The sequence below is a fragment of the Solanum verrucosum genome, unplaced genomic scaffold, assembly GCF_900185275.1.
Source record: "Solanum verrucosum unplaced genomic scaffold, falcon-dt-bn FXZP01000125.1, whole genome shotgun sequence".
Classification (NCBI taxonomy): domain Eukaryota; kingdom Viridiplantae; phylum Streptophyta; class Magnoliopsida; order Solanales; family Solanaceae; genus Solanum; species Solanum verrucosum.
The window spans coordinates 3,534,423-3,560,229 of record NW_026019923.1 but is presented as its reverse complement, the minus strand read 5'-3'; the positions used below and the strand labels follow the sequence as shown (position 1 = coordinate 3,560,229).

Sequence of the window (25,807 nt, the reverse complement as noted above, 5' to 3'; positions counted from 1 at the left end):
CAAATTATAAGAAAACAAATAAAGAAATTAAAATTTTAAAAAAAATTAAGCAATTCATTTCACCTCACATAATCTTTTGGTGCGTCCAGTCAACTCATTTGATACCGTTAACATAAAAAAAAATAATCATTCTTCGAGCTTGAGCTCAATATCTTTAGATGTATAGCATATCTCCAACCTTACTTAGCTCAATTGTTATTACTATTTGCGTTTGGATTAAACTCGTACGATTCTTCTTAAAAGAACTTTCATAATATTAAGAATATCATTCTATTTTAATTTAACTTCTATTATTCATCAACTGAACTTTATTTGCATACTCAACACAATCTTTAAAATATTAATCAACATATTAGGAAACTTTTAATCCACTTGTCGAATATTGGTTTATTTGGTTATAATATAATTGGGGTCTCACTTGGCTTTTCCTGTCTGAGTGCAATATCTTGACTAATGATCTTACTTTAATCATTTTTAATCTAAAATTAGTGGCTATTACTGTTTTTATATTCTAATTTCTAATCATAGAGATTTTAAAATAAGGAAAGGGAATTTTTTTTTTCTTTTTTGGATAAAGAGAGAGAGATACTTTTTTTTTATATATAAAATAAGAACATGTTATGTTTGTCCAAACTTTTGGAAAGCCAAAAATAATGTTTATTTGTTTTAAAATGTTTATTTTAAAGAATTGAAGTGTTTGTTCAATTTAAAAAAAGAAAAAGAAAAAACAAGTGTATATTATTAAGTACTAATCACAACTTATTTTCAAAAGTTAAATAAAAAAAAATATTTTTTAAAATGCTTTTGGAGTATAGCCAAGCATAAATTTAATAATATATGAGAAGAATGTAGATGAGAGACCTTTTCTTTTAAAAAAATAATTTAAAAGAGGGAATATATATATATATATATATATATAATCCATGCTCTCTTTTTTCTCTCCAATCCCTTGGTAGTTCTTCCAAGAAAAGCAACTGATAATTAAATGAAGTGACAAAATGGATATATAGACTTACAGATCTTCAAAACCCTTCTATATAACAACAAAAACTAATTGTTGAAATTAGAAGGTCAATAAAAAAAGAAGAGTTTCTATAGGCCCTTAAAATTTCTTTCGGGGAAAAAAGGACAAATATACCCCTGAACTATCGTAAAAGGTATGCAGATGCCCTCCGTCATACTTTTGGGACATTGGTGTCCCTGCCGTCCAAAAATTAGAGCATATATACCCTTTATACTAACGGACATACATGTGTCATAATCTTATCCACCCATTCGACATTTATTAAAATCGGATCGACGGATAAGATTGTGCCACGCGTCCCTATTTAGTCGTCCGTTAGTGTGAAATACATATATGCTCTAGTTTTTAGACGACAGAGGCACCAATGTTCCAAAAGTATAACAAAGAGTATTTGCATACCATTTACAATAGTCGAAGATATATTTATCCTTTTTCCCTTTCTTTTGGACTTCGTCAAAGTTTATATGCATGGATAATGTTGTAATAACTTACTTATGGATTTTTTAAATAGTGGAATTGTGTCCTTATGACTCGATTCAAGAACCATGATATGATAATTAAAATTAGAATAATGAAGAAAGAGATATTGTGATATACGTCTATTATTTCTTGCATTACAAGTATTGTTGTGTCTTGAGATCCTGATTGTCATGGTTTCATTGTATCACAAAAAGAAATTACAAGAAATAATTATTCACTATACAAAAAAGAGAGATTGAATTTGTTCCACCTTTTTTATACAAACAGTAAAAAAATATATAACACTTTAGCTAGTAATTGACTAACGAAAAACATGAGAGAAAATAACGAAGAAATTACGTAATTTTCTTTCTAAGAAAGAGATCACAATGATTTATAGCTCTTTCAATCTGGCAAAATGGAAGGCTTAAAATGGAAAATTTGAATTATATTAGTAAGCCTACGACCACTGAACAAACTTGATTAACAAACATAGATTATCCACTATTAATATAACGTATGTCGAGTCCTTCACAAACTCACATCATCCATTTCAAATTAAACAAAATTTATTCCCCGAGTACACGAACAATTCAACCTATAGAATTTTTTTCTTTTTTCCATCCTTACTTCTTTTATGTTTCCCGTTAATAGCGATATATTTAAGAGCTCTTATCAATATCTTATCATTTCTTCGAAATTATCCACTCAATGTAACAGATTATTGCCGATGCACTGACTTAATGGATCTACTTGAAAGGCGACCAACTCTATAATTTTTTGAATGCCATATCTTTCAAAATTAAGTTGTATATCAGTTTGCAACCCATACTATATCTGCATTTACGATATTTACTATATTTCGTATGTTTTAAATATAGCACACCTCGTTTTTCTCGTATGAAATTCAAACTTCAGACACTTGAGATTCCATAACAAGAGATTACCACTCGATGCTATTAATTAGAGTTTCATGTAACTAACTTTCAAATAACTTGAATAATATTGCACAAATATTATATCTTTAGTGTGTAAAACTTAAACTCTTTACTTTCCTTTCTTTCTTTGCTGCGTGCAGGAGATAAGGTGACATAATATGTTCTCTCAACATCATATTTATGGGTTCAAAGTAAGATAACTTTGGCAATCTTTATATTTATAACCTCAAAAAATTTGTAGATTTGATAAGAAACATAATGGAGAATATATATAGTGGCGTAGTCAAGATTTTCATTAAGAAAGTTTGAAAATATGAAGAAGTAAATATAGTGTTTGCGTGTAATTTAATAACATAAAAAGTTACCTTGTTTAATTTTCAAATTACTAATTAAGCCTGTTATGAGTAACTATATGAAATTATCTTTCAAGCAAAAGAAACAAATAAGAAAGATTAAGCAACAATATAAGGAAAAGGGAAACAATGAGCTAATAAACCCCTTTAATAGTAAAATAACGACCACAATTGAATTGAATCATTATATTATATATATAATATTAAAATAGTAATATAGGCGGTGCCAATACTAAGCTAGCGTTTGGCCATAGATTTCCAAATATTCTTAGCAAATATTATTTGGGTGAAATTTCACCATGTGTTTGGCCATAGTATTTGGAAAACATATTTCACATTTTTAGAAAAAATATGATTTATACCCATAAGTTTTAAAAACTATCAAAACTAACCATAAATTTGTATTACAAGTCAATTGGATCTTCATTGCAATAAATAACGAGTAGTGTCCGTGACACTGGAGCAATGTGGTAGTTTGGAGTGAGTGCAACAAGCATCATTCCATACATCGTGAAGTAGACAAAGCACATGACTTTATTACCATGAGCCGATTGTTCATCATTTTCATCAACAACCATAACATCACTTTCATATTCACCGAATATTTCATCACTATTTTGGTGTTCACATAAAAAATTATGTAATACAACACAAACAACTACTATAGAGGGTGTTTTTGTAAAAGATAAGAATTTGGTGTAAAATTTCAATTTTTAAAAGATCCCAAATAATGAGATTTGGCCAAAATACTAGAAAAAACTAGTATTTGGAAATTTGGGATATTGCCAAAAATATTTATCAAATAATGGTAAATTATATGGACAAACACTAATTGCCAATTTTCCCCCCAAATATTACTTGGAAAATCTATGGTCAAACGGGTCTAAAATTTGGCTTGGGATTAGTGTGCACTGAAAAGGGTTTTCCTTCTTAACGCAAAAAGCAAACATAAAATAATAATAATAAAAAAAGGTATTTGGTTCCTTTCTTGATTATTTGAAGCAAGAAATGGAGGGTCAATTGGCTTCAAAACATATATCTACAAAGATTATAACTTTTGTGACTAAATTGAGCTAAGTCATAGGAACAATTGGATAAGAGCTTGTATGTGCCCATTGGCATTTGATAAAAAAGGTTTGAACTACTAAAAAAACATTCTTTCCATTATTTGTTTTATATATTTAACAAAATCAATAAGACATTTTACTGTCGAGGACCATTAAACAAACATTAATAATATATATTTTCACTTCACTAAATCACTTAATAATGATTAGTTGGATTAATTTAGGGGTGTATTTCGTATGGCAAAACAATTTCCAGAACATATTTCAATTTTCACATATTTTGTTGGTCAAATTGAAAAGAACATCCTTAAAAAAACAAATTTCTCAAAAATGCGGAAAACAAGTTTACTAATAGAAATAATAAAAACAAGTTTCACAAATGACATTACATATGCACACAACAATAGCCCCCATCACCATACACCTACACTCACTCTCACCTCCCATAGTAAAACGACAGTCTGATGCACTAAACTCCTACTATGCGCAGGGTTTGGGAAAGGGTCGAATCACAAGATTCTATTGTACGCATTCTTAGCAAAAGTAAGGTAACATTGCCTAAATTATATAAAAAAATATATTAAAAAATCCTTCGTACCAAACACATCCCTAATGTAAATACACGATGCGAATAAATATTTACCTACCAATCAAGGAGGAGGAATACTAGAAATGAGGTATGAGATCATAAAGTAATAAAATGTTAGTTGGTGCCATGGCAATAATGGAAGCTCTATCTCTTGTGGAAGACACAACAGCCCATATTGGCAAACAATTGAAGTCATACGCTGCTTCCACTCTCTCCCTTCCCCTTTTTCTATTCTTTACTAAGACCTAAGCTTTTATCCCAAAGCCACATCTTCTTTTGTCCTCTTTAAAAAAAATTTGCTTTACATATAATTCAATGCTACCTCATAGTATTACAATAATTCAATCTTTATGTATGTGGAGACTGGAGATTCACTAAAAGGACCCTCCTTTTACTTGCTACTTTGTCTGAAGTTTGACCATCTTTTCAACAATAATAGATAGTGTTTGGCTTAATTATCTACACATTTGATAAATAGCTAAAGTGCTTACAAATTAAGTGCTTTTGAGTCAAAATAAACCAAAAGCTATAGATTGATCATTTTCATAAGTTGATCATTCCCAACTCAATCGAGATGTGATTTCAATAATCACGTTGGGACAACTTTTAGTGGTTTTGACGATGTGCATGGAGCCTTTGATTTTGGGGATAGAAATGAAGGTGGGGCGTCGTTTTTGGATTTCACTAGAACTTTTGAGTTGATTGCTAATTCGAACTTTCCGAAAAAGGAGGACCACCTGACTACCTTTCGTAATGCAATGGTTAAGACGCAAATAGATTACATACTCCTTAGGAAGGTGGATAGAGACCTTTGTAAGGACTGCAAGGTTATTCCGAGTGAGAATCTCACCACTTGACATAAGCTTTTGCTGATGGACTTGGAGATCAAGAGGAAGAGGGAGGAGAGGACTTTTAACTGGTCGAGGATCAAATTGTTAGGGTTTTTCCCTGATTTTCTAACCTTATTTGAAGTTCATTTTTTCCTTAAAGAAAAGTAAAAGTATTACCATAAATGCTTTAACTTTTCCTGAAAGAAAAACATAATTATCTTCCATATTTGATTTATTCTTTCCTTGGAGGAAAAGTTTGGAGATCTATAAATTGAAGATTCTTATTCTCATAGCATAACACAATAGTATCCACAATGAAGTCGTTTAAGAGTTTAGTTTATGGGGAGATTTATTCTCTCATCAGTTTTAATATTTTTTTCTTTTATATTAGTTTTCATATAATAATATTATGTTTTTAGAATACTTTTTGTTATCTGATTTATTATCTTTACAATTTACAATTGTAAGCTTCCGCAGGACGCTCTAACCAATTTTGAACCCAACACAAATGTGGTGGTTCGACCCCTACTTGAGCATAGGAAATTGAGGAAAAATTGATGGTGATCGAGGCAAGGGGGAATAATGGGGATGCGAACACCATGTGAGATATGACATCTAGTGGTATTAGGGTTGTAACTAGAGAGGTGTTGGAGATTTCGAAGGGTAATGGTGGTGTCATTAACGGAACATATGGTGGAATGGAAAAGTCTAAGACAAGCGAAATGCCTATACAAAGTAGGTGGAGAGAAAGGATAAGGAGGAAAGATGGATGAACAAGAAAATATAAAGGGTAGCGAAGACTGAGGCGAAGTTTGCGGTTAAGGCGACAAAAATAACAACACCAATTAGTAGTGATTGAATTCCTTCTATGGTTCCACGGGAGAAACCAATACTAATAGTTATTGAACACTTATATATTGAACTAGCAGAAAAAGACTGACATGTATAGGCCCGTCAGAGAGTGAGAGAGGAAGTCCCGAGATTTGGATCAAGATCGATGAAGCGTATCAAGGACGAGGAAGGCAAATTATTAGTGGAAGAGACACTTATTAGATAGAGATGACAAACATACTTTCATGAATCTCTAAACGAAGAGGAGCACAAAGACATTATGTTGGGTGAGTGATTTGGAGCACTCCGAGAGACACCAAAATGTTGGGTACCGTAGGTGTAACTTTAAGGAGGTTCATGTGTCAAAAGATGTGCAGGGGAAGAGCAATCGGGCCAAGATGAGATTTTGATGGAGTTTTGAGAGAGCTCAAGTAGGGCATGTCTAGAGTGACTGACTCGGTTGTTTAATGTCATTTTCAAGACAATAAGATGCCCAAGGAATAAAGTAGTACAATGATCCCTCTTTACAAGAACAAATGTGACATTTAAAACTGCAATAATTATATAGATATCAAGTTCCTTGGCCACACTATAAAAATTCGGGAGAGCGTGGCGGAGAAGAGTGTACTGAGGGGCCGAGAACCAGTTTGGTCTCATATCGAGAAGTATAGAGAGGGGAAGAAAGACCTTTATATAATGTTTATTGACGTAGAAAAGACTTACGATAAAGTTTCAAGAGAGGTCCTATAGAGATGTCTAGAGACTAGAGGTATACTGATGGCTTACATCAAGAGATGAAGGACATGTACGATGAAGTCAAGACATCGGTAAAAATAGTGAAATGAGACTCAAAATACTTTCCAATCAAGATAAGATTGCACCAGAGATCAACGCTTAGACCATTTTTATTGCCTCTGTGATAAATGAATTGACACTTCATATCTAAGGTGACAGTGGCGGAGTCAAGATTTTTATCAAGGAGTGTCAAAATATAAAGTTAAAATGTAAACGTTGCTATCAAGAATAGAACACAAAACCTCCAACAAGTTTTGCAACCCCCTAACCATTACACTAAATCTTCAACTTGTGTCAAAATGTGTCGACACTTGTATATATATTCATTAAATTAAATTTTGACCTATATATATAATGTAATTTTCCAACGAAAGGGTGTCGCTTGACACCCCTTGCTCTAGGATATATCCGCCCCTGTAAGGTGAGGTGCCATAATGTATGTTATTTGTGGATGATATAGTACTGATTGATGAATCTCAGGTGAAGTTAATGCTAGGTTGGAAGTCTGGAGACAAACCTTGAAATCTAAATGGTTTAGGTTGAGCAAGACTAACGACAAACTACTTGAAGTACAAGTTTAGTGATCCATCATACGAGGTATGTGTGGAAGTGAGATTTGATACACATGTCATCTTAAGAGTAAATTTCAAGTATCTTAAGTCTTTACTCCAAGAAAATAGAGAGATCAACATGATATCACACATCATATTGATGCTGGATGAATTGAGGTTTTGTGTGATAAAAAGTTAAGTTCCAAAGAATGGTGGTTAGACCAACTTTGTTTTATGGGGCGGAGTATTGACTAGTCAATAACTCCCATGTTCGGAAGATGGAAGTTGCAAAATGAGAATGATGAGATGGATGCATAGTAATATGGCGAAATAAGACTAAAACGATGATATCCAGAACAAATGTGAGTGACCTCTATGGTGGACAAGATGAGGAAAGGGAACCGAAGCTGGGATGTATGTGAAGTGCGCAGAATCTAAGTCAGGTGTGAAAGGTTAGATATAGTGGGCATGGAAAAATGTAGAGGTAGACCATTGGAGTATTACTCTTGACTTGACATGACAACAACTTAAGCTTCCCGAAGACATAACTTTGGATAGAAGGATATACTCTTGACTTGATTGTCAACTTGTTTATGCTTGGTGGGAGCCTAAGAGCACCGTGTATGTCATCGTATTAGCCTCATGCATATATTTTCTTTTTAGTTACCATATTATTTTGTTGTTGTTATTGTTTCTCTACCCTGGTTGCTCTATACTACTTTCATTTATTATTTGACATATTTTTCTTCATTGTTGTATTCCCTTTTTATAAATACTTTAATTTGCTACACTTAAGCCAAAAGTCTTTCAAAAATAGCCTTGCTACCTCCATGAGGTAGAGATAACATCTAATACACTCTACCTTTCCCAAACTCCACTTGTAGAGTTACACTTAATATAGTGTAGTTGTTGATCATTCTCAATTTATGACTTTTCAGCTTACAAACACTTTTAATTTGACCTTTTTATTATTTTAACCTTTTTCCCCCTCAAAATACCCTCTTCACCCATTCCTCTTCTTTACAAAAAATAATATTAACTCATATTTTATGATAATACATTTTAACAAAAGAACAACTTAGCGACACTATTTTACCACACACATTAGCTACTTACCTCTAAGTTTCAGCAACTTTAACTATGCACATATGTGCTTATTTATAAATCAATTTCAAACATTTAAAAATATCGTCCAGCGCTTAAAGCTTATCACCTATTTACAATTAGCTTGATGGCCAATAGATCACACTATGGTGCTCCAATCCATGTCAATCAATTATAAAGTTGACAATAATGTCAAAAACAGACTCAAGTGGTCAATCTGGATGACCATATCACAGTCGATGATGGGAACAATGATTTTTCAAGTGGGACGTAAGAGAGCACTATGGTTTTTCATGTCAATAAATATTTCTTTCATAAAGAAGATTCTATACTAGCTACCCCTATACAATCTTTTGATTCCCTGTAATCATTCTATACATAATATAAAATCATAATATGGAAAAGGTTACCAACACAACATGCAACATAGAAAAGGTTGGCAATTTGGCACGTAATCCAACCTACTATGCTTTTTTATGCAAAAGATATAGGCAATGTGATTGGTTATGTTTTCTAAGAAATCATTATGAATGCATCAATCAAAACACTAATTTTAAAAAAGACAAATGGTGGGCTGTGAATATTTAATGGAACCGTTTTTAACTTTAAGATGATGTACCTCATAATATTCATGTGCCTAACCTGGGCACTTGGAACAAAATTTCTGCCCACAGCAACGTATCAAACTTTAAAATACTTTAAAACCCACAAGAATATTCAATTCAGAAGTGGCAAGTTTGGTGCACTGCCAATGGAAAGAGCAGCTAGGATCCTCATGGTCTAGCTATAAAACTATGATACCAACTCACACCACTTAGTTGGGGAAATTTCTAACACATGGATTCTCATCGAATTAACCGGGCATGCAAAAACTTATGTACTAATTTACATACATCAAAATTTAGAACCAAAGGAAAGATTTAATTTACAGCCATAACTATTTGACAAGAATTATTACCAAGGATCAAGGCGATAATTGAGTGATCAACTATGAGGACCAATAGCAAAAGAGAAAACACAGTTTCTTTAAGCAGGCAACCCACGCACCTTGGTTGTCAATCTGTCATGTACATAACCATAGAAGTTTCTGCAAGAAATTAATATCCATGAGTATGAGCATAGACATGGAACAAGTATTATCTCAAGGAATAAAGATAATTTTTTTGAATATACAAAATATTAAGATATACAAGAACGTATTAAACCAATTCAAGAACATTTGAGCTCATCCAAAGTAGACAACTAACAGAAAGTTGCAACAAAATAAAAGGGTACTCAGTCCCAGTTTACTTTTCCTAGAAGCAAGTGATGAGTAGGTCCGGGTGACTAGGCCACTTCATTTTAAAAAGTGGAAGGCTTACCGGGTAATTAATTAAACAAATTATATACACAAATGAAATCCAACAGATTTTGTCCTCATCTGCTGATAAGATAATGGGCAGAGAGAACGAAAATAGTGTGAAGAATTTGTCTATATATACAGAAAAGCAGCAGTTACTTATGCTGCACTTGTGAGCTTACAATAGTAGTGCTCTCAAAGAGGTTGAGCTTTGTTGCAAGTAAACAATGGAGGCAGTACGTGAACAATACAACAGAGCCAAACCCTTTCTTGCAGTCATTTTTCTCCAATTTGGGCTAGCAGGCATGGATATCCTCACCAAAGTGGCCTTGAACGAAGGAATGAGTAACTATGTATTTGTTGTGTACCGCCATGCAGTTGCCACTTTGGTTATTGCTCCTTTTGCAATAATTCTAGACAAGTATGTCTCTCCCTCCCTCTCTATTTTCAATTAATGTGTTTGCAACATCAACTCTAGTCTATTTCCCAGTGGAAGAAAGACAAATACAAATTCTTATTATTTCCCCTAGAGAAAATGATGGCTGAACTGAATATCTCTTAACAGGAAAGTAAGACCAAAGATGACGCCCTCAATATTTGCTAAGTTGGTACTTCTTAGCTTACTGGAGTAAGTCTTAAAACACTCAAATTCACTTTTTCTCAATGCAATCAGTATCTAACATAAGCATGTTTCTCTTGACCAACAGGCCTGTCATCGACCAGAATCTCTACTCTATTGGCCTGAAATACACAACAGCAACTTTTGCAGCTGCAATGTGCAACATTCTTCCTGCCATTACTTTTATAATGGCCTGGATATTCAGGTAAATTATATGCTTTGTCTCATTCTACAGATATAAATACACATGATCACTAGCAAAGATGAATTAACAAGAAAATCCCAACATAAATTTTTTGACAAAGGACAATTCCCAAATCATGATGTGAATTCTTTTGGCACATATATTGTTTATTCTAGGCTTGAGAAGGTGAAGCTTACAAGCATCCGCAGCCAAGCCAAACTAGTTGGGACTGTTGCCACAGTGGCAGGAGCCATGATCATGACCCTGGTACGAGGCCCAATAGTTGAACTATTTTGGACAGCAGGAAATGCCGGTCATGACTCTCAAAGTGGTGGGTTAAATCTAAGCCATGCTATCAAAGGTTCCATCATGATAACAATTGGGTGCTTCAGTTGGGCTGCATTCATGATTTTGCAGGTAAAGACAGAACTTAGTTAGAAGAAATAAGTAATTAGCAAGTAAGCATTATATCTAACTCTAGTACCCTATTCCCAGGCAATCACACTGCGGACTTATCCCGCTGAGCTCTCGCTCACTGCTTGGATATGCTTGTTGGGAACAACTGAGGGAGCCATAGTCGCAATGGTAATGGAGAGAGGAAAACCTGCAGTGTGGGCCATAAACTGGGACTCTAAGTTTCTTGCAGCTGTATACAGTGTAAGTGAACCATATTTTGTAGATCTCCCCCTTTTGCATGTCTCTTGTATACGGCCATATGGCCTTGTTATTATAATTGAAATTTTTTACTTGATTAAAAGAAAAACTTATGCACAAAACGTGATGTGGCTAAATTTTCTTAGAACACGAGCATACAAAGAATTTTAGAAGTATTCATCCTTTAGATGTTTATCCAACATATGCACCAAATTGCCCAGTTCTGTACTACTATGTGTGACAGAACATGTCATATGGAAGCAGCCAATGCTTCTTCAAATTTAAAGACATTGATTTTAAGATCAATGTTCCCTAACCACTGTAAGCAAGCAACTTACTTCTGCAACATGAGAGAAGTGAGGGGGAAAAAATCTAGAAGCATAGTTTTACCAATAACTCATAAATTTAAGCCTATTAATAGCTCCTCACTTGTCATGTCACAATCCAGGGAATATTCTGTTCAGGACTCGCGTATTATATCCAAGGAGTCATAATGAAAGACAGGGGACCTGTTTTCGTCACAGCTTTCAATCCATTAAGCATGGTTATTGTAGCTATATTGAGTACAATCATTCTACGTGAACAACTGAACCTGGGAAGGTAATCCTTATAACCCTAAAACTCTTATAAGTTACGACCAACACCAAACTCTAATGTAATGCTTTTTGCAGGGTACTAGGTGCTGTTGTGATTGTTGTTGGCCTTTACATTGTCCTATGGGGTAAAAGTAAGGATCACAAATCTCCATCAATCGATGAACAAGCAATACCAACACATGAAATGACACATGAAACCAAAATTGACAAGGAAACTTTAAGTCAGACAGTTGTCCACATCAATTCATCGAGAGGAACAACTGCTACCAAAGATGAAACCATATAATGATTTTCTCTTTGAGGCTTTATCTTCCAAATTCCAAAAGGAGGTCTGGCTATAGAGCAGACTCTTCATCTAAGAAATGAACTCCTCTTCAGCTGCATCTTGAATTAGTAATTATTAGTTAAAGATGGTTTACAGCGTGTGGCCAAATTTAAGCCAGTTAAACCACCATTTTTGGAAACTTCTTTCTGAACTATAGAATGACTAAACTATGTTAAGCCTATAGGCCTTTTCTTTTGGTTTTTAATCGATATCAAACCATGTATAATAAATTATAGTAACAACAATAATCATGCCCAGACATGTAGATAAGTTGGTTCTTGAACTTCAGATCTACAATACTGAAGTTCTATCTGGAAATATTTCCTGTGTTAAAAGATCAGTGTTTGAAAAGTTTGAACCAGTCAATCTTAACAGTTATTCCGTTGTATGGGTCGGACCAAATTACTGCAACAGAGATGCTAAGATAAAGTCCGAAACTTGCTTAATTTAGGCTCCTTACCAATTTTTGACCTTCAGGTTACTAGAGAGCCATGAAACTAAAACTAATATTTCACATGCTTAACAAGAGAAAGCCATTTCATCACTTCCAGACATCACTGTTTGTTACTGGAACGAGCACATATATCATCAAATTATGTATTAAATTGTTGAGCAAGTTGAAATGAGGAATTATTCAAAATTCAAAGGCATACTATTGACACTCACTTGAAACAAAACATTTTTTTTGACAATTGGCAAGTACACTTGAAACAGAACATAGCAATTTGAAGATTGAAGCTTCCACCATTTAACAGCCACCATATTTCAAGCACTAACAGGTAATCTTAGTCTCACTTTTATCAATACAAAAATGAGTTGTCTATTGCTAGTCAATATATTATATGCTACAAACATTCATGTTTGGACGTCTCAAAAAGCTGACTCAGTTCTAATATCTGATAACCCATACCATATTCACCAAATTGAAGATTTCAAATTAATGAACTAATGTACTCTAAATTTAATGTCATACCTCCCCTATAAAACTAAATGTTTGACTTACAAAGAAACAACTATTACACTTCAAACCAAACTATTGGGGTCAACTATATAATCCTCAATACTCAATTCGCTTCATTTAAAATACTTTACAACTTCTATTTTATCATTTTCTTTAATTCCTTCCAATATGATATGCACATTAAACTAGCATTTTCAAATTCCATGTCAAATAAATGGGAGGAAGGAGTATCATTCAATACGAAGTGAAAAGGTATTTTTACTTTATACTTCAATGTGTACATGCACTTGCCTAAATCTTTATGTTCCACATTTATACTCTTATCCTTATCTCATCACCAGCTATCCTTTTTTACTTTGTCCAAGCTTAATTGATTCTTTCCGCTAAGTTCAAAAGTTCTGCTATCTCTAAGGGGCCGTTTGGTTTGACTACAAGTTATGCTGGGATAAGTTATACTGGGATAAGTTTTTATTGCTTGTTTGGTTTGCCATATTCAAACTAATATTCATGGTATAACTTTTAAGAATAAGTTGTTTGTTTACAAAAACCCCCTCACCTTTTTTAATTTTTTTTTTAGCATTTTCTTTGCAAGCTTTACTTACTCATTCTTAAAAATAAAATTTCCATCTTATTTAGCTTAAATATTTTTGTGTGTGCATTTTCATGATTGTGACGTATGTTTAAAAAATTAAATTTTCATCTTATTTAACTTAAGAATAAAATGTTCATCTTATTTAGCTTAAATATAAGATTTTCATCTTATTTAGCTTAAAAATAAAACTTTCATCTTATTTAGTTTAAAAATAAAACTTCCATCTTATTTAGCTCAAAAATATAACTTTCATTTTATGTTTATTAAAGTAAAAGAAAATTTATTATTAAAGTTATCTATATTTTAACTATAGATAAAATATAATTTTTAAGTGAGTAATAAACTATTTAATGAAAAATATGTAGTTTAGTAGTGGAGTGAACATTTTAAGAGAAATCAAAATATAAATAAACATAATAATTACGCAATTAAATTCAACTTATAATATATTCATAAAAGAAAATATTTATAAAATGTAAATTTTTAATAGAAAAATATATTTATCATAAAAAAAACGAATAATTAAGGTTGCAAATGTTATTATAAATGTTGTTAAAAATTATGTTAATATGTATGAATGTAAAAGTGGTGTATAAAATAGAATTTTTTTTGAAACTTGGTACCTTTATAAAATAGAATTTAAGGGGGATATTTTTGTTAATTTACACACCTTATCCCAGGATAACTTATCCTGGGCATCCCAGTGAGGGATAACTTATTCCAGGACTAATTGTTAATCCTGGGATAAGTTATCCCTATCTTTGCAACCAAACAATGAATTAAAGGTCACTCAAAAGTTATTGTGAGAAATATGGAAAAAGAATATTATTGAATTGTTGTTGTGTCTACATTATTACATTGAGACCCTATTTATAGACCCTAGAATACAATCCTTTACCAAGTAGGATACTATTTAGTATTCCTATATCTATTTCTATTCCTATTCCTATTCTAATAGGATTGTATAAACCTATTCATATTCTAACATTCCCCCTCAAGCTAGTGCATACAATTCATGTACCTAGCTTGTTACAAATGTAATTAACACGAGGACCGATGAGGGGCTTGGTGAGATATCTGCAAGTTGATCACTCGACTTCACAAAATTGACAGTCAATCTCAATGTGTTTGTCTTCTCATTAAATACTGTATTTGATGCATAATGTCAGTCAATCTCAATGTGCTTAATCTTCTCATGAAATACTGAATTTGATGCATAATGCCGATAAAACAGAGTGATAAAATTACAACGTTGAACTTCCCAAACCTAACTTGCAAAGACTGTTTCAGACCATAGAGTGACTCACATAATCGACATACAAGGCTACTAAACTCCCCCTGAGCAACAAAGTGCTCAAAATCTAGTATAAAGTATATGGATCATGTTGGAATCAATAGATGAGTCGATATTAAACAAGTCATCGAAAAATTGGCCGAAACATGCTCATATGCCGGAGTATTAGATTTGATGGCTAAAAGTGGTCACAATCTAAGAAATAAAATTATATGGGTAGGGTCGAAATGATGTCACGACCCAACTAGAAAATAAAAATTATATAGGATAGTTCAAATTGATGGAACGACCTCATTGAAAAAGAGAAATAATATGGGTAGGGTCGGAATGATGGCACGACCCTACTGAAAAAGAAAAAATTATACGGGTAGGGTTGGAAGTGGACGGCGATGATAAGTTAGTAGTGGTGGCACTACAACTGGAGATGTAGAAGTAATCGTAGATTCCTCAAAAGTTGGCACAGGTAAAACCTGAGGTATGGGTAAGACCATAGATACATCAGGATGATCAGAAGATGTATAGTAAGGTTGAGACTCAAAAAATGTAACATCAGCGGACATAAGGTATCGATGAAGATCATGTGAATAACAATGATACCCTTTTTGAACTCGAGAGTAACCAAGAAAGACACATTTAAGGCACGAGGAGCTAATTAATCTTTCCCTGGGGCTAAATTATGAACAAAGCATGTGCTCCCAAAAACACGAGGGGGGATAGGATAGAGATGTGATTGAGGAAACAATATGGAATGTGGAACCTGATTCTGAATAGAAGAAGAAGGCATTCTATTAATTAAATAACAAGATGAAAGGACTGCATCACCCCAAAAACGCAGCGGAACATGGGATTCAATGAGGAGAGTGCGAGCAGTCTCAATGAGATGCCTATTCTTTCTTTCTGCTACACCATTTTGCTGAGGAGTGTATGGACAAGATGTTTGGTGAATAATTCCTTGGTGAGACATAAACTCCTGAACTGGGATGATAAGTATTCTAAGGCATTATCACTACGAAAAGTACGAATAGAAACACCAAACTGATTTTGTATTTCAGCAAAGAAACTTTTGAATATAGAAAATAACTCAGAACGATCTTTCATTAAGAAAACCCAAGTGCATCTCGAATAGTCATCAATGAAACTAACAAAATAACGAAATCCTAAGGTGGAACTGACTCTACTAGGACCCCAAATATCAGAATGAACTAATGAAAAAATAGACTCTGAACGACCCTCAGTACTACGTGAAAATGTAGCACGAGTGTGTTTCCCAAGTTGACACGACTCACAATCTAATGTGGATAAACTAGACAAACTAGGCACCATCTTTTGCAGTTTGGATAGACTTGGATGTCCCAAACGTTTGTGAATTAGATATGGGGAATCTGTAACGGAGCATGCTGTTAAGGAATTTGAAGAGGTAAGATAGTAAAGGCCTTGTGATTCATGTCCTGTTCCAATCATCTGTCCCGTACTGCGGTCCTGCATGAGAAAAAAATCATCAAAAAAGGTTATGCTACAATGTAGGGCTTTCGTCAAACGACTAACCGATGCTAGATTAAAAGGAGAACCAGGGACATAAAGAACAGAGTCTAAGGTGACAGAAGATACGGGTTTGGCTTTTCCAACCCCTTTTGGTTTTGTTTGGATCCCATTGGCTAAAGTAATAGCTGGAAGAGATTGTGAATAAACAATATCAGACAATAGTGATTTATTACTAGAGTCTATGACCCATGATCCAAGAGTGCTAGACTGTGACACACAAGTAAATGAATTACCCGCAACAGAAACATCAGGTTGTGCAACCGAAACTACTTGTGGAGACGTTTGTTTATTTGCACGATACCGAAAGAACTCTTTATATTCCTTTAGAACAATAGGATCATAACTGGGTCGTGGACCATGCAAAATATAACATATATCACGAGTATGTCCAGGTTTATGACAATGACTACACTTGGATCGAGGTTTTCCAAAACGTTGTTTACTTGCGCGATTTCGAAGGAGCTCATTATATTCCTTTAGAACAATAGGATCATAACTGGGTGGTGGACCATGCAAAATATAACATACGTCATGAGTGTGTCCAGGTTTATGACAATGACTACACTTGGATTGAGATTTTCCAAAACGTTCTCTCCTTCGTCGATTCTCCATAGACTGGTATGTATGCTGGAAACTGACAGAAACTGCTACAGTGGTCTGAAAATGCTGAAATCTGCCCGCAGTGGCCTGAAAATTCTGATTTTACCGGGAACTTGCCAGAAACTGCCCTACAGTGGTCTGTTTTCGTCGGAAACTGCCTGTAAATCACCGGAACCCTAATTCCGGTGATCGAATCTGGAGAAAACTGACTGGGTTCTGTTCATAAATACTGGACGACCCTAACAGAAGAAAACTGCTCGAAAACAGATGACCGGAGTAGCACTCACGCGCCAACGCGTGACCAGATCTTGCCGGAAAACTTCCACCTTCGAACGGCGCGTGGAGGCGCGTGAGGGGCTGTTTTCCGGTGGATCTAATTGGGGTTCGGTCGCCTGAGCTTCCCGAGCCTCGTGATGGTGTTGTCTTTCGCACAACACCTTCAGAACGAAAGATGACACAAATCAGTCCCAACCGTCGTCGCCGGAATTTGACACGGTGACTGGAAGTTTCTCACCAATGCTCTGATACCATGTGAGAAATATGGAAAAAGAATATTATTGAATTGTTGTTGTGTCTACATTATTACATTGAGACCCTATTTATAGACTCTAGAATACAATCCTTTACCAAGTAGGATACTATTTAGTATTCCTATATCTATTTCTATTCCTATTCCTATTCTAATAGGATTGTATAAACCTATTCCTATTCTAACAGTTATCACAGGATTAATTCCTCTTATCCATAACACCAAACGACCCCTAAGAGTACTTCTTTATAATTGATAGTTTACGCGGTCTTAGCCTAAGCATGCTATCTATGTAGTGGTGTACTATAGTTTTGACAATGGGATATTTTTTTATAAGGACAGTTCTACTCTACTCCTCCTTCAGATAAAATCTTATGTGACAGTATTTCCTTGTTAATCCATATCCGTTAGGAAAAGAATGACACATTTCTATATTTGGAAACATCTAGCAGTAAACTTCTCATTTTGCCGTTAATGAAAAGCTTTTATAGCAACACAAGTTTCAAAAGTCTCCCGTTTTAACTTAAATTTTGTGTTGACTCATACTATGTCATTTGAATTGAAATGGAGGAAGTACCAATTATTTTGAACATGTCTCTAGCTAACCTTACGTAAGAACACATTCAAATGTTTTTTTTTTTGTTTTCTTCTCTCTTTCTCTGCACAACTTTATTTTTTCTACGACAAGTATAATTTTCTTATTTTCCTTGCTTTTCAAATATGGTTAGGGTGAAGAGATAATAAATGTTGATGCATGCAGAAAACATGAATCCAAAACATAGGCAGAGATCATTGTCTATTTTTCCAATTAAGAAACTAAAATCATAAGCATCCCATCTATTACAAATGTCTTTAATCACTTTCATAAGCATTGTCGACTTAGTAGTTTAAAGTTAGCATTTTAAGCACTTAACAGATATTATAATCTCTTTTCAACAAATTGTATATCTCTAATGAGTTAACCACTCCCAATTAGGTGAAAATCTTACTGCCAGTATGTCTCCTTCGCAGTCACTAGCTTGGAACCACTTCCAACTTTGCCCACAATATTTATAGCTTCTGTGGACATGACAAATTAATTTGGTGAAACTTCTCTCTGAGCTCTTTAAATTCGTAATGTATGAATGAGCTTGTTCTGGCTTTAATATACAGGTTTCAGGGGAGTTAATACACGTTGTGCAGAATTAGCATCATGAATTCTCCTGTAGTTTCTGTCAATGGCGTCCCAAAAAAAACCATTCTGGACAACCATGATTTATAGGGCAAAGTATTAAAGAGTACATACTTCTATTATATGGTATGAAGATGTAGACATGTTTTTGCATCATACCTTGCATATGGATACCTCTTTATGACAGTCGTCTGACCTCATCCTTCCCATATATACGCTGAAGTTCACGTGTCGCAGCTAGAAAAGATTCTGAAGACATAAGAAAAGATGCCAACATGAGAAAAAAGTAAACATTCTAGAATATTAACCGCTCAGTTAATTAAAACACCTTTCCAGATGCGAAATGATTTTTGGTTAATGGATGATCCAGTAATTGTCTGAATAACTTCAAATAGTAAATCCTGAGGTGTGTTCCTGAGCTCCTGAACAATCCCATAGATCGTCTTCCCATTCTCAAAGTATATATGATTATTAGGGTGTTTTGTCTTACAACCAGCATGTCGCTCAAACTCATAAGCATTAATTGCCTACACGTAGAAGTTAAACAAAATCTGATCAGTAAATTGTGCAACAAGCTGGTCCTGCAATAATGAAAACTGGCATCAAATGTACCTTGGAAAAATTACATGACTGACAGCCACAGAGGTAACCAGAGCCTTTTATAATACCACGGAGCTCCTTCTACCATGCAAAGGAAGAACAGTGTCATCTAGTGAACATCACAGTTGCAAAGATAAAACTCATATAATGTAAAGTTTACCTCTCTGGACCAAGCTATATACTTGACAGGTACTCCATCTAACATACCAGTTGAGAGCAAGCTTCTCACATTTGAAGGGAAACTGTTCGAATGAGGCTTTTTAGTTGCTTTCTGCTCCTCCTTTTTGGAAATAAATTCCTTACTGCCAGCCATTTGAGCAGCACTTGTAACTATATCCGCATTTGACTCAACCAATCGCTTTCCAGCCACAATATCTGATTGTTGGCCTGAAGACTGACTCATTAATAAATCATAACTGCAAATCAGCCTTCCAGAAGAATTTATATCGTCATCGTCATTGAATCCACCAAAGGATATGATATTGCTTTCTCCATTGCCAAAAGATTGACTCATTGACAAATTATTGTTTTCAACTTTGCTATAGGTCTGACTCACTGATATGGCATTGTCATCGACTTTGCTGTAGCAGTGGCTCATAGGTGGATTGGTGTCAGCCATCTTATTAATAGTTTGTCCAACTGATGTAATATTGCTATCATCATTACTGAATTGCTGGCCCATTGATATGGCAGTATTATTGTCATTGAATGAGTGACTCACTGATATTGTGCTATCATCCTCTCTGCTAAAACTTTGATTCAGGATAGTAATATTGCTTTCATCTTTACAAAAAGGGTGACTCATTGATAGTAAGCTGCTCTCTTTGAAGCTGTGACCCACTGATATTTCATTGCTATCCACCTTGTTAAAAGGTTGACCCATAGATATGAAACTGTTGTCTTCCCTATTAAATGTGTCACTTAATGACATCAGATGCTCATCACCTCCGTTGAAAGAGAGCCCCATAGCTATGCAATTATCCTCAGCCTTACTAAATGCATGATCTGTTGGCATTGCATTGCTGATCCCTCTGGTATAGATATCACCCATTGACACAGGCATGAAATTCTCAGCCTCCTTCACCTGGTTGACTTTGACCTTTCTGATACCACTATAGTTAAGACCTAATCTATGATCCTCCAGTGTATGGGATATGGATAAACCAAATGAGGAATCACTTCCAAATGGATCTTCCATCACCTTTCTAGACATATTCATGTTGCCTATGCCAACGGATGGAACACTGTTGTCATCAAAGCTGAGCGATCTTGCGCTGTCATTGTCAAACTGCCTTTCTGCATATTGGCCTGGTGCTGAGTGGAAACCAGGAGTGTTCATCCAGGGGGCAATATTGGAACTTAAAAGTCCAGAGAATGAACTGTGATTAGGTACTTCAATGGCTTGCTTCTTGTTGGGAAGCAGTTCAGGCTCGATGCCATCCATGAACCATTGATGGGAACGTTTGGGCTCAAGCGTGGAGGAGTTATCATAAGCCATTTCCTATGGATTCACTTAGCCACTCAGAACTGCAAGTTCTGCAAAGATTACAACAAAAAGATTGTGATTTGAGATTTTACCGAGGAAAGAATTTTTGTTGAAACTCTAAGCTAGTTACTAAAGGGGTAATGTAAGGTAAATTAATCGTGAATCTTTTTTTTCCCGAAGTGAATGACATCCTGCAACATTCCTTTTCTTATTCAAGTTCTATTTGAGATTAAGGATATAAGAGAGAACATTTAGCAAAACTAAAAAAATTGACTTGACCAATATAGAAAACTTTAAAGAGCCCAGAACGTAATTCAGAAATGTGTTGAATCAACAATAAATCTTAAAAACAGTCTCAATACAACTAGCTTATCAAGTATCTACCTCTCTAAGGTTGAGACAAGTTGTAAACTATAATACTAGCTTGTCAATCTACCTTTCCAAGTTTGAGACCAATTGTAAATTGTAATACTAGTTTATCAGGTATCAACTATTCAATGTAGGGTCAACATCTGTTTGAGACAAGCCGTAAACAATAACACTGGGTTATCATGTATCTACTCCAGGTTTAATTTTTCGAATCATCTCTTTCTTCCTAAAATGGTACTCTGTTCATCATCTGCAGGATATTAAAATTCCAAGAATGTGGTATTATGCTTGGAAGGTCTTGATATAGTGCTTAAAATTCAAGCCCCCCCCCCAAAAAAAAAAAAAAAAGAGAAAGAAAAAGATATTAGTTCTAATTCCATCTAACAATTGATATGACCAACCTAAGCTTGTTAAAGAGAAGAATTATGAATGTTATGAATTTTTTTACAAGAAATTATGAACATTATGATTCGACAATGGGAGTTCCAAGTTTACAATTGATATAATTGATGATACTTCTTGAGACTAATTTGATAAAAATTTATGTAGTCAAGCAAGTATGTGGAGAAGGGATAATAACATGAGTTGCTCCAAATAGACCTAACATTCATTCGACCTAAAATGACATCAAATTCCAATTATGAATTGCAGTCGATTCATAAGGAAGTATGAAAGACGAAATGGACCACTAAAAGTTGGAAATATTCATACTGACAACCAAACATAGTATCAGTTTCTCTATAATGCACAAGCGCGTTGAACCAGGTATCCTATAATTTAGATGTTCCAAAAATAAACGAAGGAATATCAGAAACTATAGTCGAACACAAGCAGAATGCAGTTGACCAATATGACCACTTCAGTGTGAGTTCATTCCTAGCAACTTAATTCCTCCTAGTTCCTAATAGCAATAAAACCATTGCGTATTGATTCTCCTATGTCACAGAAACTCTATTTTATTCACATTTACTCTCTACACGAGCTTCTCAGAGTACTAAACAGCTTTCACATAGCCAACCACTCATTGCAACTGCACTGCAATAACATTAAAAGAACCAGCTATTACACTCATTCACTTAGCTAAGATTTATTAAGCTTTTCCAATTTCCTTTACAATCAAACTACAATTATAACTCCAGTTTGCAACCAATGCTCATACAATTCTGCATCAATTTCTCCAAAACCATACAAAATGTTAACATTTTCAATTCAACACACATCAGTTCACTGAAACGTTTACATAAAAAAAAGACATTGATAATCCAACAGAAATAGTCTAAAACATAACCCTAACACTCCCACATGCAGTGGTGAAGATATACAAGATAATAAGCATAATGGTGAATTGGTGATTATTACATATATAGGTACCGATCGAAGTATTTCCAGTGTTCCGGCTCCAACAAAGTCTCGATCGGAAAAATTAGAATTGTACTTCTCCGGCGAACTGTAACGGAAGAGGGAAACCGGCGAGATCTATAAAAGGTGAAGAGGAGTAGAAATATATACCATGGTGGGACGCACGATTGAGGATAGCTGTGAGAGATCTGAACCGTCTACGCTAATCTTGTCCAAATGAACGGTTCAGATTTGATAAATTGTAAACAAAGGGAGTGCTATACTGAAGGGATGAGGAACACGGAAGAATTGCCCTCAACTGAACTTGAAGGCTACGTGTCAATGTGCTGTATTAATGCAGTAATTATAAAAATATACATTAACTAAATAAACATTATATATATATATAAAAAAGAGTACTTATCATTAAAATTGATAAAATACTCATGTAAATAAAAATAAATAAATGTAATTACTTTGATGTTGTAGTTAAATATATTATAAATTATTATTTTTTTGTAATTATGAAGATTTTCATTAATTATCAAAGTAGTAGAATTATAAACTAGTGCAAATCAAAACAATATGCTTTGTTCTTAGGGAAGGAGCTACATGGAGTTCAGGGGTTCGTTCGATCCCCTTTCATCGAAAAATCACATTGAATTAATTTTGTAATTTATAATGATGAACCCCCTCAGCTTAAGCCAGAGATTTGGTTCAACAGAGAAGGGGTTTCACAATTTGTCAAGATATGCGTGGATTCGCAAGATCAAGTCAAAGGAACAACCATTTTTCTCCATATTTTCAATTATTTTTTCTAAAATAATAAAACAAGGACGTCATTTTTTTTAAAAAAATGATTGAATTTTATATATTTAAATTAAATCTCTGATTACAAAGTTAAAAAATAGAAAAACTTTGTCTATTAAGCAAGTTTTTTATGTTTTTCCTTTTGCGTTGATATTTTTCCTACCCTTATATTTGTGATAATTAAATCACTGTGGTTATTTGATCCTCTTTTACTTTTTGTTTCATTATTTTTATAATTATTTTTATAGTCTATACTCAGTAAGGCTAAAAAGTAGAAAACATGATATAATTTTCTCCATACTCAAGACTCGAATCTCAAACATATGATTAAGTATAAAGCAGATCCACCACTGCATTATAACTCATGTTGGCAATGCTTGTATTGCTTATACATGCTATCCTTTTGATCAGAGCTTCAGTAGCTAGTATTATCCACTCTCTTAAGCACTGTAATGACCTGTTCTCGTCGTTATGGAAAAAGCCAATGGGAAGGAATTTGGGCCAGAAAACTTCTGAATAGTAACTTGGAAATTTCTAGTCTAGGCCAGACTTGGACGAAATCTGAGTCAGGTACTGAGGTCTAGGGTAATCCAGTAATGGGTGGGGGATTTAATTATGAGTTTGATCACGTGAGTGGATATCCAAGACATTAAGGAGACTGTACGGCTTTACGGAAATGAATTCGGGCGAGTAAAACTCCCGAAACTGATCTTGGCGTGAAACGGTAGTTTTTGAACGGCAAGGTTTGAAGGTGTGTTGCGAAATGGGAGCTTGGAACTCAAAATTCGAGTTTCTGTCTCCGTGCAAGTCGTTAGGGTGGGGTTAATTCTGCCAGGCCGGGGCTGCTGTGGCGGGACAATCGCGACTTAAATCGGGGAAAAACCCCAAAAACATTATTTTCTGCAAAACTTCGTTCTTAAGAGCTAAGGGGCGACCTAGGGCAGTTTCTCATCAAATTTCCACGAATTCTCACGCCAAAGGTAAGTTAATTACTCCCCTAATTCGTATTTCGATTCTTAAAGCTTAGAATCCTTGTTAATTATCGTTGGGGGAGGGTTTTGGCCTGAAGTTAATGATGGGAAAAGTCCTAGTTGAGCATTAGGATCATGATTTTTGGCCTTGGGTTGATATTTTGATATAATCCAAGTAAATTAGGCCTTGTTTATTGACCCTTACATTAATTAATTGTTTTAGACCAAGAACAAGCTGCAAGACTCCGGAAAGGGAAGACTCAAGTGTCTTAGGAGTATCCATGCTTGGTTTTGAGGTAGGTGATGGTTCGACGTCCTGTCATGTATATGAATAGGGAAACATGAAGCGAATCTAAGGAAATGATTAAGTGTGAACAATTACATGCCACGAATTTGTTACTTGACTGTGTGACTGGGTGCACTATTCATTATGGGTGTGATTGTGACTGTGGTTGTGATGATTGGACCGGATGTCACGTTCCGACACGTACATTGGACCAGATGTCATATTTCGACACATATATTGGACCGGATGTCACGTTTCGACACTTATATATATTGGATCGGGTGTCGCGTTCTGACACACTAACAGTTTGGGTGTGGGTTCTATGAGAGAACCACTTGTGATTATTACATTCATATTTACCTGTCATTGATATTGGGAAATTGTATGTTGCTCATAAAGTGATAATTGAATTATTCATTTTGTATATGTGTGTTTACTGTGTTGTAATTACTTGCCTATATTTCGCTTACTAGAGTAGCCACGTGATCCTACCAGTACACTGTGATTTCGTGTACTGACACTGCACTTGCTCTTTCTTTGTTGAGTACAGGGCATCTTCAGGCGGCTATTGACAGACCTTAGTTAGGAGATCATTGACCGAGACCGGATTCAAGGGTGAGCCTATTCTTTCAGGCTGTCATGGATCCATCATTAGTTTAATCCATTCTTTTTGGACTTAGACTATATGTTCAGACTTTGTTTATGTTTAGTTTTCGTGGTCACACCCCCATTTCTTGGACTTGTTGATTAGTAGAGTTTTGGTACAAATTTCAGGTCTAGGGGTTGAATTTCCGCGAGGGTTATACGTAGTTGTTTTTGTTAAACTTTTGAAATTTATGAGAACTCCTTATTTAATTCGTCATTTAAACCTGCTTCCGTATCTTTAAATGGTTTAGCTTCTTTAAGTTGCTTAGTCGGGTAGTGGTAGTGGTTCTCCCACCGGAGAGTTAGTGTGGGTGCCAATCACGGCGATCTGAGTCGTGACAAACACTCAATTCTG

The 25,807-nt window shown here is 34.7% G+C and overlaps 3 protein-coding genes across 5 annotated transcripts in view; 1 reads left to right on the top strand and 2 right to left on the bottom strand.

Annotated features, from left to right (window-relative positions):
* LOC125825787 (UNC93-like protein 3) overlaps positions 1 to 21,097 on the bottom strand; it is a 111,102-nt gene extending 90,005 nt beyond the window's left edge. The window contains exon 1 of the mRNA XM_049505077.1: positions 21,093 to 21,097. The gene's annotated coding sequence lies outside the window, so the exon portion shown is untranslated. The remainder of the gene's footprint in view (positions 1 to 21,092) is intronic.
* Positions 9,432 to 22,884, bottom strand: LOC125825670 (uncharacterized). Of its 3 annotated transcripts, XR_007442878.1 has the most exons (7): positions 22,762 to 22,884; positions 19,708 to 21,083; positions 19,560 to 19,628; positions 19,276 to 19,474; positions 19,107 to 19,196; positions 10,881 to 11,080; positions 9,432 to 9,628 (listed from the first exon to the last, which is right to left on the bottom strand). XR_007442878.1 is itself a non-coding variant. In XM_049504996.1 (6 exons), the coding sequence occupies exons 2-5, from the start codon at positions 21,043 to 21,045 to the stop codon at positions 19,126 to 19,128; spliced, it is 1,677 nt and encodes a 558-aa protein (XP_049360953.1). In that variant the 5' UTR covers positions 21,046 to 21,083; positions 22,762 to 22,884; the 3' UTR covers positions 9,432 to 9,628; positions 19,107 to 19,125. The 3 variants fall into 3 exon arrangements, 2 of the variants coding, with proteins under 2 accessions (XP_049360953.1, XP_049360960.1); XM_049504996.1 differs by lacking the exon at positions 10,881 to 11,080; XM_049505003.1 differs by lacking the exon at positions 10,881 to 11,080 and having other exon boundaries at positions 19,560 to 19,625.
* On the top strand, positions 9,949 to 12,541 carry LOC125825833 (WAT1-related protein At2g37460-like). Its single transcript, XM_049505122.1, has 7 exons — positions 9,949 to 10,301; positions 10,446 to 10,508; positions 10,588 to 10,704; positions 10,860 to 11,100; positions 11,179 to 11,340; positions 11,786 to 11,937; positions 12,009 to 12,541. The coding sequence occupies exons 1-7, from the start codon at positions 10,108 to 10,110 to the stop codon at positions 12,217 to 12,219; spliced, it is 1,140 nt and encodes a 379-aa protein (XP_049361079.1). The 5' UTR covers positions 9,949 to 10,107; the 3' UTR covers positions 12,220 to 12,541.
* Positions 22,885 to 25,807: the final 2,923 nt, after the last annotated feature.

Bases quoted from the DNA above. Each gene is read 5' to 3' on its own strand.
- LOC125825670 (XM_049504996.1), bottom strand. From the start codon at position 21,045: ATGGCTTATGATAACTCCTCCACGCTTGAGCCCAAACGTTCCCATCAA. The intron at 19,475-19,559 runs GTACATTTGATG...TTCTACGTGTAG, and splicing joins AGTCATGTAATTTTTCCAAG to GCAATTAATGCTTATGAGTT. The intron at 19,197-19,275 runs GTGTTTTAATTA...TTATGTCTTCAG, and splicing joins ATCATTTCGCATCTGGAAAG to AATCTTTTCTAGCTGCGACA.
- LOC125825833 (XM_049505122.1), top strand. From the start codon at position 10,108: ATGGAGGCAGTACGTGAACAATACAACAGAGCCAAACCCTTTCTTGCA. The intron at 10,302-10,445 runs GTATGTCTCTCC...ATCTCTTAACAG, and splicing joins TTTGCAATAATTCTAGACAA to GAAAGTAAGACCAAAGATGA. The intron at 11,101-11,178 runs GTAAAGACAGAA...CCCTATTCCCAG, and splicing joins CTGCATTCATGATTTTGCAG to GCAATCACACTGCGGACTTA.